Genomic DNA, 17,455 nt, shown 5'->3' with positions numbered 1-17,455 from the left:
AAGGTCCCACCTCCTGGGAAGCTCTTCAGTTCTGGGAAAACTGAGACAGTTGGTCCCCCAACCCCCTGCCCACAAGAACCTTACAAGGACCTCAGCATTTCTCCTAATCCCGAAAATTCTTTTTTGGGGGGGGCGGGGATGGTGCGCTGTATGGGGTTTGAACTCAGAGCCTCACACTTGGTAGGCAGGTGTTCTACCACTTGAGGCACTCCTCCAGCCCTGTTTTGTGTTGGATATTTGCGAGATAGGGTCTCTAAAACTATTTGCCCAGGGCTGGTTTTGAACCTCCATCCTCCCCAGTAGCTAGGATTACAGACGTGTGCCACAGGTGCACAGCGGACCCAAGCATTGACTTCTATGTTTGTGTCATTTTTCTACATTCTGGAAGGCAGAAACATCCAGTATGTAACAGTGTCTTCCATAGTGATTCTAAAATGATTGTTAAATAGAAAGGAACTTGCATGAATTAACACTTCAGGATTTTTTCTTGACTATAGAACTTTTAAAAGTAAAACACAGGGCTGGCAGAGTGGCTCAAGTGGTAGAGCTCCTGCCTAGCGCTATCAACTCTGTCAGGGTTCAAGTGAGCACTTTCCTATAAGTCATGCAGCCGTGGAGAACAATCTCTCCCAAACACCTCGGTGTGGTCTGTGGGGTCTCTGATTCCCCACACATCAAAGAGGCAGAGGGGACACCCAAGCCCAGAGTCCTTTGCAGAAGGTGGAAAGAAAGACAGCTGGGCTCTTCACCAACACACAGTAACTGGGTCCAAAAGAACCACCAGAAGTCGCCCCCAGCCTTCTCTGCCCTGCAGGGAAATCTGGGGTCACCATGGGGGAGGGGGGGCCTGGAGGCGCGAGGGGCACAGGTATCTCTTAAAGTAGAAACGTTAACACCCTCTTAACGGTAGCGTTGGGGATGTAAAGGACGGTGGGGCCCAGAACAGTTGCCCCTTAAAGGGCCGCCCATTTCCCCCGCAGGACGCCGCCGCCTGGGGGGGACACCCGGAGCACCGCGGCCGGCGGATCAGTTGATGTAGAGGTGAGGTGACCGGGGCCGGGGTGGGGGCGACTGGCGACGGGGACAGGGACCTCGCTCGGACGGCGTCCTGTGGTCTCCGTGGCGTTTGACAGCCACGCCAACGGACCATTCGGAACGCCATGCCAGGCCGGCCCCGGAGCGCGGGGTCCTAACGGCCGCGGGGCGGAGGCGTGGCGGCGCGGTCTCTGTCACCCCGGCGCGGCGGCCCGGGCTGCGGGCGGTTGACGCGGCCCGAGCCGCGGGGCAACCGCAGTTACGCGGCGGGATGGTGGGTGCGCAGCGTGGCCCGGCAGGTGGGGACCCGGGTGGGAGCTGGGGTCGGTCGGGGGACGGGGCCCGGGAGGGGATACTGACCCACCTACCCACTCCTGTGTCCTTGTGTCCCCTGTCCTGCCCAAGGCTGGGGTTCCCTAGTGGACCACATGCGCAAAGACCCTGCCCTCCTGGACCGTATGTTCTAGGGACGAGACAGACAGGAAAATACATAGATTTACAGTCACGTGCCAGACAGATAATTTATTAAGGAAAATACAGGAATAAAAAAGAAAAGAAAAATATAGAGAGGGGAAGGGGATAAGAAAAAGTAATGAAGCCGGGCGTCGGTGGCTCACACCTACTGTAATCCTGGCTACTCTGGAGGCAGAGATCAGGAGGATCGAGGTTCGAAGCCAGCCCAGGCAAATATTTCGTGAGACCCTCTCTTAAAAAAAAAAAAAACCATCACAAAAAGCGCTGGTGGAGTGGCTCAAGGTATAGATATATGCCCTGAGTTCACGCCCCAGTACTGCAAAAAAAAAAAAAGAGTGATGGAGGGAGTGAATTTAATCAAAGTCCATTATATGAATGTATGGAAATATCACAGTGAAACCTCTTTGTGTAACTAATATACACTAATTTTAAAAAATAAAGTATATATAACGGCCAGGAAGTGGGAAGAGGACTGTGTTAAGTTGAAGAGGGGGCTGAGAAAACCTTTCTAAGAAAGTGTTTTTTCCCAGACCTGAAGAAAGTAAGCTGTAGAAGAAGAATGGTTCAAGCAAAGGAAAATGGACCAAGGAGAGGGACTGTGTTGGCCTGGGAAGATGTCTACCAGCAGTTTAAATCCTATGCAGACCAGACAACTTTTGTAGGTTTTAGCAAGAGGAAAAGTGGTATTTCAGATTCCTTCAGTGCTTTACTCCTAAAGTGTGGGAGAAAGGATGAAAGGCCAACTGCCATGGGCAAAATACTGTTTTTAGTTTCTCCCAGTTTAGTACATAGACTAAGTGTAGAATTTCACAGGATTTCAGGAAGGGTCAATCAGTTAATTTTACAAATAACATTTTTTTTTCCATACTTGGGTTTAAACTCAGGGCTTACACCTTGAGCCATTTCACCAGCTCTTTTTTTGCGATGGATTTTTTTTTCTAGATAGGGTCTCCAGAACTATTTGCCTGGGGCTGGCTTTGAACCATGATCCTCCTGATCTCTGCCTCCCGAGTAGCTAGGATTACAGATGTGAGCCACTAGTGCCAGCTACAAATAACTGACATTTAAAGAAAAATATATCTATTTGAATTAAAAGAGTAGTGAGATTTTTTTTGGTTTACTTGTTTTTCCCAGATGAGAAATACCTAGAAGACAAGCCCTAGCTGTCAGAGGAAAGAAGAGAGATGAGGCCAGGGCTAGGGAAGTAGCAGAAGACAGAAAAGGAGGCTGTGTAATAATCAAAGGGAGAATGTGTCCTAATTGTCCTCCTCCAAATGAACTCAGTAAATAGTCCTAGTATTTCAGCATATGGCATCTCAGCTGACCCACATAAGTCAGGAGACGGGAGTGGAGGAAACAAGCTCAGACTCAGTGATGCTGACAACTGGTTGAGCAGAATGATTTTTTTTTTGGTATTGGGGCTTGAACTCAGGATCTACACCTTGAGCCACTCTACCAGCCCTCGTTTTGTGATGGGCTTTTTTTAAGATAGGGTCTCGTAAACTATTTGCCTGGTTGCTTTGTACCTTGATCCTCTTGATCTCTGCCTCCTGAGTAGCTAGGGTTATAGGCGAGAGCCACCGGTGCCTGGCAAGAATAATTTCCATCTTCGCTGAGCTCCCTGAAGCAGTGTAGGTTAAGGTGAAGCTGAGGTGGCAGCTTGTTTCAAGTATTTTAAATGTTATGTGACAAAACAAGCCACATTAAATCTTAGGCAGGTAAGTCACCTAATCCAATCACTGCTCATTTTGCAGATGGGAAACCATGCTAGTTGGTGATAGAACAATGACTCAAAATATAAAGATGGCATTTTTACCACATCTGACTGCCTTTTTCTTTTCTCTCCCCTTAACTTGATAAAGCTCTTTGCCCTAATTGAACAAGTAAAAAGAGTTTTGCTGAGGATCCAAGAGCCGAGTTAATCTAAGACACCATTAGAACTGTATGAGATTTCACCTTCCACAAGAACAATGCCCATAAATGACCCAAGCATTGTATGCACATATGAATAATAAAACAATAAAAATTAAAAAAAAAGAACAATGCCCAGTTAGTGAGGGCTAAATCACTTCTCTCAGGGATCCTAATTAGAGTCAATAAATAACAAGCCAATTACAATTTACAGGAAGCTGTATCTTGAAGAGGAATTGGAGGAAGAATCAGTTCCCAGTATAACAGAGAGATGGAGAGCAACACACAGACTGTGAGTACTAAGGACTCATGTCAGACTGATATCAAATTGGTTTGTCACTGTTATGTTGATAATAACATACTTATAATCTTTCTGAACTTTTCTAATCTTGATAATGTGTGACATACATAAGTAGTGATGGGAAAGTCTATCGTAGCCAATAGACTTAGTATGTTGCTACATCTCTAAAATTGATTCACATTTGCCATTTGCACTTTGTGCTTCAAGATATCATTTAGAACAATAAAAATGATAAAAAGTATTCGTGTTTGGCATTGTAAATAGGCCTCAGTAAAAATTACGCACAAAACTGATTTTGAGGAACTCTTCTTAAAAAGAGCCATGGATATATAGATGTGAAGGGTAACAGAGAAATATGAATGCGCACATAACAAATAGCTGTACTTACAGAGCAGATGCTAGAGTAACTGAATCATATTACTTGCAAAGCATTGATAAAGATGCACAAAAGGTATTAAATAATATTTAAGTCTTTGGAAGAAAGAGGGTAGGGTAGACATCTTCTGATGGTTATGTCAAGGAAATGAGTAACTTGGGATCATATCTGGAAAGATTACATAAACTTGTTCCCTAGGAATTTATTGGTATCATGAATAACTTGCATCTCAGGCTCTCAGATGTTCAGATTCTGAGCATTTTAATGAGCATCCTTAAGGAAGCAGAGCTGGGAGAAAGGAAGTAAAAGGAAACAATTCTTTAGCACATTTTCCAAAATATTCGTCTTATAAAATGTGTTGACTTTATAAATTTTCCAAAATAAAACCAACACAGTTGAAAAGATGGTACATTTATATGGAAACTGTTAAGATGGTTTTGGAAGACATTAGAGGCAAGAGCAAGCTAGGAGATATAGAAACTAGTTAGAGTGACTCCTTTTTAATGTGTTCATTTTTCACCAACCAAGAGCAAAGCCGCTGTGTCCTTGGGCCTTTCCAACTCTCCTCCAAGCTCTTATATAGATCCTAGCTGTGGCTCACCCTGCTTATTTAATTAAATAATTAAATTTTACTATGTAAGACTAGGAGTTACTCTGTTTTCCATTTCAAAAATCATAGCTAGTCTACCTGTTATTTCTGGGCTTCCTAAGTATGTCAGCATTTTCATTATTTAAGGTATCATATATCATTATTGTATTATTTTAAAAGAAGTATATACCCATGAAACTTCCAGTAATAAAGAACTTAAAGGGTAAAGTCTCCTGAAATTTGGTGGGAATTAAGATTAAATAAAAGTTAAAAGTGTTTCTTGCAGTTGTTACTAATAATTAAAAAGTTATTTTACTTTTGACAAGGCTATTTTGACATAGCTAGATATAACTGAGTGAATATTTGTCCAATATTATACTAGTAGACAGGTCAAGAGGTCCAGACTTCAAGAAGGAATCAGGAGAAGGAGAAGAAATGTTTTAGGATGGCTCAGACAGAGAGATGGGGCACCAAAGCTTTCAGGAAGCAAGATTATTAAGCAAGCCAGCAGCGACTCTGGACTCGAATCCAAAGGCTGAGCCCCGAGAACAAAGGGGGCTTCCCTTATATACCATTTAGAGCAGGTTACAGAAATGAGGATGGGGATACAGCTTGTCCCATACATAGTCACATGTTATTTCATTGGCCACTTTAACCTCTGGGGCGAGGTGACCCTTCTCTGGTCTTACCCCAGGAAACGATATTCTCCAACTCCGGTTTTTCTTTGTTTCACTATAGCACTCATTATCTCTCTTCTCTCTCCCTGCCTTCCTGCCACATTCCCCCCTTTGATGCTTGGACCCACTTCTGGGTCAAAGAGCATCATCTTGATCTAGGGGTTTATATTCCATAATGGTCCCGAAGGACCACAGTACCACGGGGATTAGGCAGAGTAATATCAGGCACGCTCCTAAGACAAGGAACATTGCCCCTATTAAGGTTTTTAATTCAACTGGGTTGAGAACCAGCCCCCAAACAAGTCACTGGGACTCCATCCCTTCCAGGTCTGCCCAGGAATAATAAGTATGGAAAACCAGAGTTTTGGTAACAACACTTCCTGCTCAAGTAGTGCATATACATGAGTCACAGTCCAAGGCCTGGGGGTCCCCAGGTAGAGAGCTGACCAAGATTAGCAAGAAGAAAATAGAGAAGGGACTCATCCTCAAAGGTGAGATGGGCGACTCCTCAAGCTTCCACCGTGCATAGACTAGTCAGCTTCTGGAGTGACTAGAGCAGGGCTGATGTCTTGTCTGTGGTCTCCTGCTGTCTCCTGGGAGCAGGGTTCTGCCCTCCTGCAGTCAGCTGGAAAGCCTGCATGAGAGCAATGAGCTACTCGGCTCTGGTGGATCCAGAGAATGATCTCTGCTACCTTAACTATAGTGGAGGTGGATAAAACAACAACAAAAGGGCCCCTCCAATGGGGTTTTAGTGGTTGAACATTTTATTCCTTTACTTAAACAGCATCCCCTGGTTTATAAGGGTGTGTGGGGGTTGTCTGGCTAACAGGGAGTCTCTCTCTGACCCAGTCATTGATTTTTTAGAGAGCCTACATCTGCTGTCTCAGGGTGAGGTCACCTATTTTCTTAAGGCCCCCTCGTAGACCCTTGACTAAAGGGGGTGGGCACCCAAAAAGAATTTCAAAAGGGGAGAGACCCATCCATTTGGTGGGGCTAGACCTAATCCTGAGCAAGGATATGGGCAGTAACTGATCCCACTGTAGGCGGGTCTCCTAGCACAGTTTTCCCGTTGCAACTTTAGAGTCCTGTTCATACGTTTTACTTTCCCTGAACTATGGGGGGTGGTAGGCCCTGTGTAGCTTCCAAATTATTCCTAATCCCTTAGCCATCAACTGTACCAACTTAGCCACAAAGGCTGGCCCATTGTCTGACCCAACAGACACAGGTATTCCAAATTGAGGGATGATTTCCTTTAACAGGCACCTGGCTACTTCCTGAGCATTCTCAGTCCGAGTAGTGAAGGCTTCTACCCATCCTGAGTAAGTGAAGACAAACACCAGCAAATATTTACATCCTCAGGCCTGTGGCATCTCAGTAAAGTCCACAATCAGGTTTTTAAAAGGAGTTCCTCCAGCACTTTGCACTAGGGTGGCGCTCTTGGCCCCTGTCAGGGATTATTTTTGGCACACAATATGTACCTCTCACATATGCCAGAGAGCTTAGGGACATAAAATGCTGGGCCAAGGTGGTCTCGGGAGCTGTTTGCCCTGAGTGAGTTCCTTTATGGAACTGCTTGACAAATGTAGGAGCCAGCAACTCTGGGATTGCAATACGGCTGTTGGCAGACTTCCACCATCTGCCCAGTAGAAAACTTTCCTCCTCAGTCTTAAACCAAGCCTGTGCTGTGGTGTGTATCATGGGTCCCATTCAGATAAAGGGCACAGGAACAAGGCAGCTGTCAGTGAAGTTGAAGTTTGTCCTCCTGTGAGAGCTTCTCATTTGGCTTTCTTATCAGCTCTTCCGTTTTCTCAAACACCTGTTGTCTCCCCTTCTGGTGCCCTCAGCAGTGCATGAGGACCATACAGCTTCTAGCAATTCCAGAATTGTTTGGCCATGCTTTAAAACAGAGTGGGGAACTCAGATGTTGAGTTCTTGTGCCAAAGTAAGTTTGTCTGCCTTAGCCACCAAGATGGCAGTGGCTACCAGGGTGTGCAGGCAGGGCAGCCAGCTTCAGGAAACTGTATCAAGTTGCTTTGATAAATAGGCCACCCGGCGGTGCCAGGAAACTAGCAGCTGGGTCAAGACTCCTACAGCTGTCCCCAGTCTCTCATGTACATAGAGGAAGAAGGGCTTCATCATATCCGGCAGGCCCAGAGCAGGGGCGTTTGTGAGTGTCCTCTTAATTTTTTTTAAAGGCCTTTTTTTTTTGCTCCTTTCCCCATATCATGGGCTCCCATTCTCCCCCTTTTGTGGTTTCATAAACGGGTTTTGCCAAGAGAGTAGTTGGGGATCCAGATCTGGCAGAAACCTGTAGTCCCTAGAAATTCTCTAATCTGTCAATGGGTCTTGGGGGCTGGAATGGAACAGTTGGCCTGTTTCCTCTTAGGGTCCAGTCTGTGTTGTCCTTGTGACAGGTGAAACCGAAGGTATTTGACAATATCCTGGAAAATGGCTTTCTTTCAGGAGAGAAAGGGACAAGTTTCTTCCATACAATCCTCCTGAGTTGGTCCAGCCAACAGAAGGTCATCTACATACTGGAGGAATGTATCCCTTTTCTCCCGTCCTAGAACTTTCCTATTGGAAGGCAAAGATGGGTTGGCTCTGGGGCCAGGTAGATGCAAAAAAATGCATCCTTAAGGTCCAGGCAGGTAAAGAACTTTGCCTTGGCTGGGATAAAGCCCAAAATCGTGTATGGGACCACAAGGTGTAAAGTGACAGTTGCTGAGTCGACTGCACAGAGGTAGTCTGTCCAGATGTTTTTGGATCCCAATTTAGGCCTTGCAAGGAGTGTAGTATTGCCTTTGGCTAATGGGGATAGCTCCTGGCTTTAATTCTCCCACCACCAGAGGTATGTTCCAAGCCAATCCACCATTAGGTCAATGGGACAGCCCCCTATCTTCAGTTGGACAATAGGCAGGGTTCTGGGGGCCCAGCAGAATGGAGCCTGGTCCATCCTAGTCCTCAAAAATGGCCAGCCTGATGATGTTTTCCTCCCAGGGGCCACTTCTCCCCTGAGCAGGCCAATACTATTCTTCAACAACTCACCTCTGCCTTTGGTCTGGGGGGTCTTCTGAGGGTCCTTGGGCCATTGGGGACATTAATTTTTTCAGTATCCTTCCTGACAACAGTAGGTACACTGGTCTTGCCTTAGTTCCTCTCTAAGAGGCTGTTGTGAGGGTGCTGACCACTGTCCATGGGGATTGCCTCTTCCTCTGCAATGGTATATATGCTACTGTATCTGACAGTTCAGCTAGAGCCACAGCAAAGAGATCCATCTTCCTTTTCATCTTTCTATTAGCCTCCCATTTGGCCTCCTGATCTCGATTGACAAAGACTGTGTGGCCATCTCCAGAAGCTGGCTGGCATTCATAGCAGCAAATCCCTCAAGCTTTTGTAATGTTCACCTCATGTCCCCCTGTGCCTGGCTGACAAATGCTGTGTTAATCATCCTCTGGTTTTTGGCTGCCTCTGGGTTAAAAGGGGTATACAGGTGAAAGGCCTCATACAGCTGCTCATAAAACTGGGGTTTTCATCTGGCTCTTGGAGGACTTCTCTTGTCTTACTGATATTTATGGCCTTTTTTCCCTCCTTTTTTCATGCCTCCTGATATTGTTCAAGCTGCTGATAATCTTGGTCATCATTAGAGTCCCAGTGGGGTTCCTCCTTGGGGAACTGGCCCTGAACGTAGGCTTGGGCATTTAGAGTGTCCACAGGGGCATGATCTTTCAGCCACTTTAGAGCTGCCAAGGTTATATAGCATCTCTCCTGAGTATTAAATAGAGTCAAAAGAAGCTGTCAGCAGTCTGTCCAGGTGGACTTAAGAGTTAGGATGATGGATTGCATTAGATCAGTCAGAACCTGAGGCTTTTCCATGAAGGAGGGGGTATGGCACTTCCAATTAAGGAAGTCTGTGGTGGTGAAGGGCTGGTAGATGAATGTCCGCCTTCCTCCTTGTATCTGACCGTGCTGGTCATAATATATTTGGCTCTGGACCTCTCTAGGAGGCATCTGCAGGGCGTTGGGTCCCAGCATGGAGGCTAGGCCCATACTGAGACTATTCAAATGTTCCTGGTTGAACCTAGGGGCCAGTCTCACAGAGGGCTGCTGAGTGAGGACTGGTGGGCTTGGAGTGAGCATGAGGTTCATGGGGCCTGAGGATGGTGGGGTTGTTGGAATCTCAAGGAGTCCTGGGCCCAGCCTTATGGGCATATTTGCTGCTGGGGCTTCTCCCTCTGATGCTGCTTCCCCTTCTAAGGGTGGAGGAAAAAAGGCAGATGGTTGTGGCACAGCTGGGTATAGTCACACATAAGGGGTCAGGGTCTCCTCAGGGTCCCCCACTAATATGGATTTCTCCAGCTTTTTACATTTGTCCCTGCACATGGAAGTTGCTGCCACTCTGGCTACCATGACCACCCTACGTGCTTCCTCTAGGTGGGGCTTTAGCCACATGGGCCAACATAGGACTGCAGCAATCAATAAAAGGAACCATCTGGATGTCCAGGCTCCCCTACAACCACTTCAAAAACTCTGTGGACTATGACCCTATCTAATGATCACTCCAAGAGCCATCCTACACCAAAAGTAGGCCAGTCTATTTCACAGAAGTTCCTAAGCTTGTCAGGAGTCAGCTTGACTCTGTAACCTCCATTAAATCCCTTGTAAGCATGCACCCCGGCGGGGGTGGGGATTCTTACTCTGACCTCCTCCCATTCCTCCAATTACCAGACATCAAGACAAAGACAGAGACAGAAACAGAAGGGATGAGAGTTGTGGAGAAGAGGTAAGGGGTCCTCCTCTCCAGCACACAGGGGAAAACAATACCACTTGCTTCATCTCTCTCCTGCCGCTCTTCTCACAGGGATTTAGGCATCTGTTGGCCATAGTGAGTCCGTATAAGCCCTGGACCAGAGGCCCTGTTAGGGCTCACCCTGGACCATATAAGTTTGCCACAGACCCACAGATCGGGACTCTGAATTCACTTTACAGCTGGGCTGCATCTCAGGCTCACACTTTCACACACTGTCACATAGCACAGTACTTCCACCCCACTCCCTGGACCTGAGAAATGTGCTTTTACCCCCAAAAGGTGGTTACTCGGGTTGGGAATTGATCAGATTCCTCTTCTGCCTCCTGAGGCAGGCCTGAATTTGAGCCCGGGTTCTTTCCAGTCTGATAAGCAGGGCTACAAGTTGGTTCCTGAGCCTTCCTGGTTCCTTTGTGCAACCAGAAATTGCCTCTCTCACCAGGAGAGAAGCTCCCTCCCCCTGGAACAACAGGTCTGGTGGTGCCTGGCAGGGGAGGCCCTCCTGGCAGGCCAGGTGCACTGAGCCCGTGACAAGGAGATGAAAACACCACCCTCCGAATCCCAGGCGAGCACCCCAGAAATGTTGTAGGAGGGTTCAGACAGACAGATGGGGCACCAAAGCGTTCAGGAAGCAAGTTTATTAAGAAAGCTGGCCACAACTCAGCAGACTCAAGTCCAAAGGCTGAACCTGGAGAACAAAGGGAGCCTTTCTTATATACCATTTAAAGCAGGTTACAAAGGTATATAAAAAAGCATGTATAGTACAGCTTGTCCTATACATGGTCACATGTTATTTCATTGTCCACTTTAACCACTGGGGCAAGGTGACCCTTCTCTGGTCTCACTCCAGGTAACATTCCCCAACACCAGTTTCAATTTGTTTCACTGTGGCGCTCATTATCTCTCTTCCCCCTCCCTGCCTTCTTGCCACACAAATACATACTGTGGAAAAGATAACCTATATTATCTATCCATTGGATTTTAGTTTAGGTTCAAGAGGGGTCAGGAAGCCTGGTGCCAGAGGCTCATGCCTATAATCCTAGCTACTCAGGAGGCAGAGATCAGGAGGATCTTGGTCTGAAGCCAGCCCTGGACAAATAGTTCTTGAGACTCTATCTCAAAAAAACCCATCACAAAAAAAGGGCTGCTGGAGTGACTTAAGGTGTAGACCCTGAGTTCAAACCCTGGTAAGGAAAAAAAAACAAAAAAAACAGGGATCAGGAAGGAATACAAATTTGGAAACCAAAGACTTTTTTTTTTTTTTTTTGAGCCTTATGTAATTCCTCAGCTTAATATATTGGGGAATGATACAGAGGTAAAGTGACCCATAAACATCCCTTACCTAAACCATAATGGGAATCAGGTTTTTAATCTTTTATTCAAACATTCTTCCTCTAACAAAACAACTTATGGGATAATAAGTAGCATCTTTTTTTCTGGAAAAATGTAATGGTTCCAATGACTCATTCATTCAAGTATTTCTCAAATGGCTTTAATATGACAGGCACTATTGGTGCCTGGGACTGCCATTATAGAGCTTAACATTCAGTGAAGGTGTAAGAAATTCTAAGAAGGAAAACAAAGCAAGGTGAAGGGATAAAAAATGGAATGGCAAGGGGGTGAGGAGTTTGCATATTCTAAGTACCATGGTCACAGAAGGACTCTCATTTTTGGACAGAAGCCAAAATGACAATAAGGAGCCTGCCATGAAAAGATCTGGGGATAGAGGGTTTCATACAGAAGGAACAGCATATGTAAAAGTCCAATACTACAAAGGCTTACCAGATAGAGCAGGAGTCAAGAAATTCTTGTGTAAAGAGCCAGAAAGTAAAGATGTTAGGCTTTGTGGACCATATGGTCTCAGTCACAACTATTCAGCAGCAATAATGTTGTAGCATTAAAGCAGCCATAGACATTATATAAATAAATAATCATGGCTCTGTTACAACGAAACCTTGTTTACAAAAACAGGCAGAGTCTTGACAACAAGAGCACAAGCCATAAAAGGAAAAATGGATAAACTGGGCCTTATCCAAATGAAAAACTTTTGCTTTGCAAAAGACCCTGTGAAGATGACCTGTAAAAAGACAGGCTACAGAGAATACATTTGCAAACCACACATCCACAGTGGACTATGTCTAGAAAATATAAAGCACTCTCTTAACTCTACAGTAAAGTTCAATCAGACCAGTGAGGTACTAGCATAAGAAGAGTCCAGCTGGGCGCAGGAGACTCACAACTGTAATATTAGCTACTTGAGAGACTGAGATTAAGAGTAGTATTACAGTTTGAAGCCAGCCAGGCCAAATAGGTTGAGTGACCCCATCTGCAAAATAACCAGAGCAAAATAGATTGGTGGTGTAGCTCAATCAGTAGAGTACCTGCTTTCAAATGTGAAGCCCTGAGTTCAAACCCCAATCCTACCAAAAAAAAAAAGGAGAGTTCAGAAACAAGCCTTTTGTGTTTTTTAGGGGTTTTTTGGTTGTTGTCTGGGGGTTGGGGTTTTTTTTGGGGGGGGGTTCCTGGGGAGGTTCCTGAGACCCTGTCTCACTGTGTAGTTCAAGCTGACCTTAAACTCGAGATCCTCCCACCTCAGCCTCCCAAATGCCAGTATTGCAGCATGAACCACTACATGTAGCTCAGCTGTATTTTAACAAGAACACCAAGATCATTCAATGGGGAAAAACTAGTCTTTTCAACAGATATTACAAGGACAACTGGAAAGCTATATGCTAAAGAATGAAAGTGGACTCTTACCTCACAGTACATATAAAAATTAACTCAAAATGGATCAAAGCTCTAACTGTAAAAGCTAAACCATAAAACTCTTAGAAGAAAACATAGATGTAAATCTTTGTGGTTTTGGATTAGATTGACTCCTTAGCTATGACACTAAAAGCAGGAGCAATGAATGAAAAAATAGATATACTGGACATAATCAAAATTTAAAACTTTTGTGTTTTGAGAACACCATCAAGAAAGTAAAAAAAAAAAAAATTAGATGGGTGCCAATGGCTCACACCTATAATCCCAGCTACTCAGGAGGCAAAGAGCAAGAGGATCATGGTTTGAATCCAGCCCAGGCAAATAGTTCTTGAGACCCTATCTCAAGAAAACCCTGCACAAAAAAGGACCTTGAGCCACTCTACCAGCCCTTTTTTGTGATGGATTTTTTCAAGATAGGGCCTCATGAACTGTTTGCCTGGGCTGACTTCAAACCATGATCTTTCTGATCTCCGCCTCCTGAGTAGCTAGGATTATAGGCGTGAGTCACTGTGCTCAGCTTATCACTGTGTACTTTACAGAATCTCTAAAATGAAAACTACTGATTACACCAATTGCTATTGAGGATGCAGAGAAACTAAATCATTCATATGTTAATGGTGGAAATGTAAATGATACCAGAGTGACTACTCTGGTAAACAATATGACAGTGCCTTACAAAAGTAAACGTGCATTTATCATATGAGTCAACAATTGCATTCTAGGGTATTTATCCTAGAGAAAAAAAAAAACATAATAAAAAAATCATACAAAAATCAGTACATCAATGTTCATAGTAGCTTGGTCATAAGACTACACTTGTAAGCACCCACATGTCCTTTTACAGGTAAATGGTTAAACAAACTGGTGGTACATGTGTACTGTAGAATACTGAAACATGAGTTTCAGGCCATAGGCCCAACTCCAGGAGTTCCACATGTCAGTCCCGAGCACTTACCCCAGTGTGCCAAGTAAAGGGAAGGGCAGAAAAAGGAGGTTTATTACTTAGCGTGGGCACCCCAGGGGAAGAAGCAAATTAAATAGAAAAAGAATTGGGCAGGGGACAGAAGGTATGCATAATTATTAGATAGTTCTGGTGAAAGTATGGCCTGGCTGATCATTATCGAGGGGTTCTAGACAAGTTGTTATCACTGTCATCTCTTGAGGGGAGCAATCTGGTCAGGATAAGCAAGTCATTTTTGCCTGGTGGGTGGTCTGTCCTGGGGAGGTTCTGCTGCCCTTTTGGGGGCAGTTTCCTCTGTCTCTCTTTGTAAAAATGTTATTGATCAGTCCTGTCCTTCCTGGATTCCAAGGTAGCTGCAAGGTGAGAACTATGGAAAGAATGACAGAGCAAAGGACACAGATACAAAGTGCAGGCAGCAATGCCAAGCTTTCAGTTAATTCATGGGCTTTTTAAAAGCAGTCTTAAAATACCTATTACAATTCTACTCAGAATGAAAAGGAACTAATTTTTTTTTCCTTTTTCTTTTATTATTCATATGTGCATACAAGGCTTGCTTCATTTCTCCCCCCTGCCCCCACCCCCTCCCTTACCACCCACTCCGCCCCCTCCCTCTCCCCCCACCAATACCCAGCAGAAACTATTTTGCCCTTATTTCTAATTTTGTTGTGGAGAGTGTATAAGCAATAATAGGAAGGAGCAAGGGTTTTTGCTGGTTGAGATAAGGATAGCTATACAGGGCGTTGACTCACAAGGAACTAATTTTTGATGCACACAACAACTTAAAATGGATTTCAAGGGAATTACGAGGAATGAAAGGACCCAATTTCAAACGGTTAGATAGTGCATAATCCTACATGTTAACATTTGTAAAACAACAAAATTTTGGAGCTAAAGGACAGATAAATGGTTGCTAGTGATGAGGCTGGGGAGAGATGATGGCCGTAAAAGGGAAACATGAAAGATCCTTTCGAGGAAACTGTTCTGTGTCTTGATTGGGATGGTGGTCATAGGAATCCACACATGCTAAAATGCATATGCACACTCAAAATGAGTGCATGTAAAAAGTAAAATCTGAATTCAAGGTGGGTGGATTGCATCCATATCCATTTCCAGGTTGTGATATTTTACTGTTATGCCACATGGTGCCATTAAGGGGAGTAAAAAGAGTATATGAGAGCTCTGTATTATTTGTCATTCTTACAACTACATGTGAATCTACAATTATCTCAAAATCAAAAGTAGGAAAAATAAAACAACAGCCTGGTCTTGGCCCACAGACCATAGTTTGTCTGCTGAATTTAAAACCAGCAAGAAGGGACTATAGTGCATCAAGGAAAAGAGTTGTGGAAAACAAGGCTGAATCTGGGAACCAGAGCTCACATCTGTAATCCTAGCAACTTGGGAGGCTGAGATTGGGAGAACTGTGGTTCCAGGCTGGCCTAAACAAAAAGTTCACAAAACCCTATCTCACCAATAGCTGAGGGCAGTGGTGCACACCTGTCATCCTGAGCTATTTGGGGAGGCTAAGATAGGGAGGATTGTGTTTCAAGGCCAGCCTGAGCAGAAAAATATGCAAGACCTTGGGCATGATGGCATGTGGCCATCAACCATGGTGGGATAGTGGGAAGCATAAAACGGGAGGATCTTGGTCCAGGCTGGCGGGGGGTGTGGGGACCCTATCTCCAAAATAAGCAGAATAAAAAGGAGTGAAAGTGTGGCTCAAGTGGTAGAGCACCTTGCAAGCACGAAGCCCTGAATTCAAACCCCAGTAGTGCCACAAAAAAAAAGTGGGGGGAGTGAGGAGACAGCGTGAAATATTTATTCTAAATATGGTAGAAAGCCACTGCAGGGGTTTCTACCAGGGAAGAAATGAGATCAGGTTTATATTTCTAAAGATGACTTTTGTTGTTGGTTGGAGAATGGACTGTATTGGGGTAAACATAGAACCAGATTATTGTAGAAATTACAGGATGGAAGTAGTGGTGACTTGGGCTAGTAGAAGCAGCGAGGTTTGTGCTGACTTCTTGATCAGAGGGGACAAGGATAAGAATCTCACCCCACACACACACCATGGTCCAATTGCCCGCCAAGACTTTGGAGGACTTATTTAATGAACTGGACATAGAGCATGAAGGTAATACAGAAATCAAGACGAGTCCTCTGTTCTGGGTTTAAGCCATTGAGGTGGGAAAATTAGAGGAATACCATTTAGAGTGGAGAAATGGGGCAGCAGCCTGAAGCACTCTTCAGTTTGAGATTACCGTCAGCCATCCAGGTAGAGACATCAAGTCTGCAGCTCAGAGATTAGGTCTGAATTGGAGACTGAGATTTGATATGGATAATATTTAAGGTCATGGACCTGGGGGGCCCCAGGGACTGAGTTTGAAAGAAAAGAAAAGAGCTGAGAAAAGACCATGAGATAAAATAGAAACCCAGACAAATTAGTGTATAAAAAGCAAGCAAAGAAATTTATTTGAGCAACAAGGAGGGAGCGATCAGTTTTGTTAGATATAATTGAGTGGCTAAATAAGAAGGAAAGAGAATTGACCGTTGAATTTATTAGGATGGAATTTGTTGATGCCCTTGGCAGGAATGTTTTAAATGGGAAGTAGGGACAAAAGCCTTATTGGCTTAATAGAGAATGATTTAAGGAAATGGAGGAATTTTGTTTTAAAGTACCCAGGGACAGCAGGCATGATGGCGAAAATCTATAATCCCAGCACACTGGAGGTGGAGGTAGGAGGATCATGGGTTCCAGGCCACCCTGGGCTATATATTGAGATGCTATCTCAGAACAAACAAATGAATAAGTTATTGTTTGTTAAGATAAACATTATGGGGTGCTCATCTTGAGAGAGACATAAGAACAAGAGAGGAACTTTTTTTCTAATTCCTATGAAGAAACCTGTGTGTTCTAAGTTTTTGTTGGTTTGGTTTGGTTTTTTTTTTGAGATAGAGACTAAGTAGCCCAGGCCAGCCTCAAATTCATGATCCTCTTGCCTATGCCTCCTTGAATACTGGGATTACAGGTATATGCCACCATATCCAGCTAGAATTTTTTCCTTTGAATTTTTTAAATGAATGCCTTGACACCCAGCAGACTGCTTAAGAAATAAAATCTTGGATTGGCAGAATCACTCAAGTAGTAGAGTGCCCACCTAGCAAGCATGAGTCCTTGAGTTTAAGCCCCAGTACTGCCAAAAAGAAATAAAAGAAAGAAATAGAAAATAAAATCTTGCTGGAGACTTGGTTCAAGTGTTAGAGCACCTGCCTAGCAAGCTCGAGGCCATGAGTTCAAACCTCAGTACTGCAAAAAATAAAAAGTAGAGTCTTATATATAAGAATCTCCTCTAGCTTCTCACTAACTGAGAATTATCTACTTTTCCGAATTTTGTAGTTATCATAAGGGAAAGGCTTATTAAAAGATATTGAATCTAATCAAGGTATATTATAAGCACATATGGAAATGTCATATATGGAAATTCCACTGTATATGCTAATAAAAATGTAAATAAACAAAAAGATATTGTTAGGGCTTGGGGCATGGCTCAAGTGGTAGAG

General features: G+C 44.3%; 1 protein-coding gene across 1 annotated transcript in view; it reads left to right on the top strand.

Annotated features, from left to right (window-relative positions):
- Positions 1–973: 973 nt before the first annotated feature.
- The window catches only part of Slc2a3 (solute carrier family 2 member 3), a 79,971-nt gene continuing 63,489 nt past the window's right edge, over positions 974–17,455 (top strand). Inside the window, exons 1-2 of the mRNA XM_074076126.1 lie at positions 974–1,041; positions 3,635–3,712. Of these exons, the coding sequence (XP_073932227.1) occupies positions 3,692–3,712 (21 nt within the window). The 5' untranslated portion in view covers positions 974–1,041; positions 3,635–3,691. The remainder of the gene's footprint in view (positions 1,042–3,634; positions 3,713–17,455) is intronic.

Source organism: Castor canadensis, chromosome 6, assembly GCF_047511655.1.
Source record: "Castor canadensis chromosome 6, mCasCan1.hap1v2, whole genome shotgun sequence".
Classification (NCBI taxonomy): Eukaryota; Metazoa; Chordata; class Mammalia; order Rodentia; family Castoridae; genus Castor; species Castor canadensis.
This window is presented reverse-complemented; position numbering and strand designations above follow the sequence as displayed.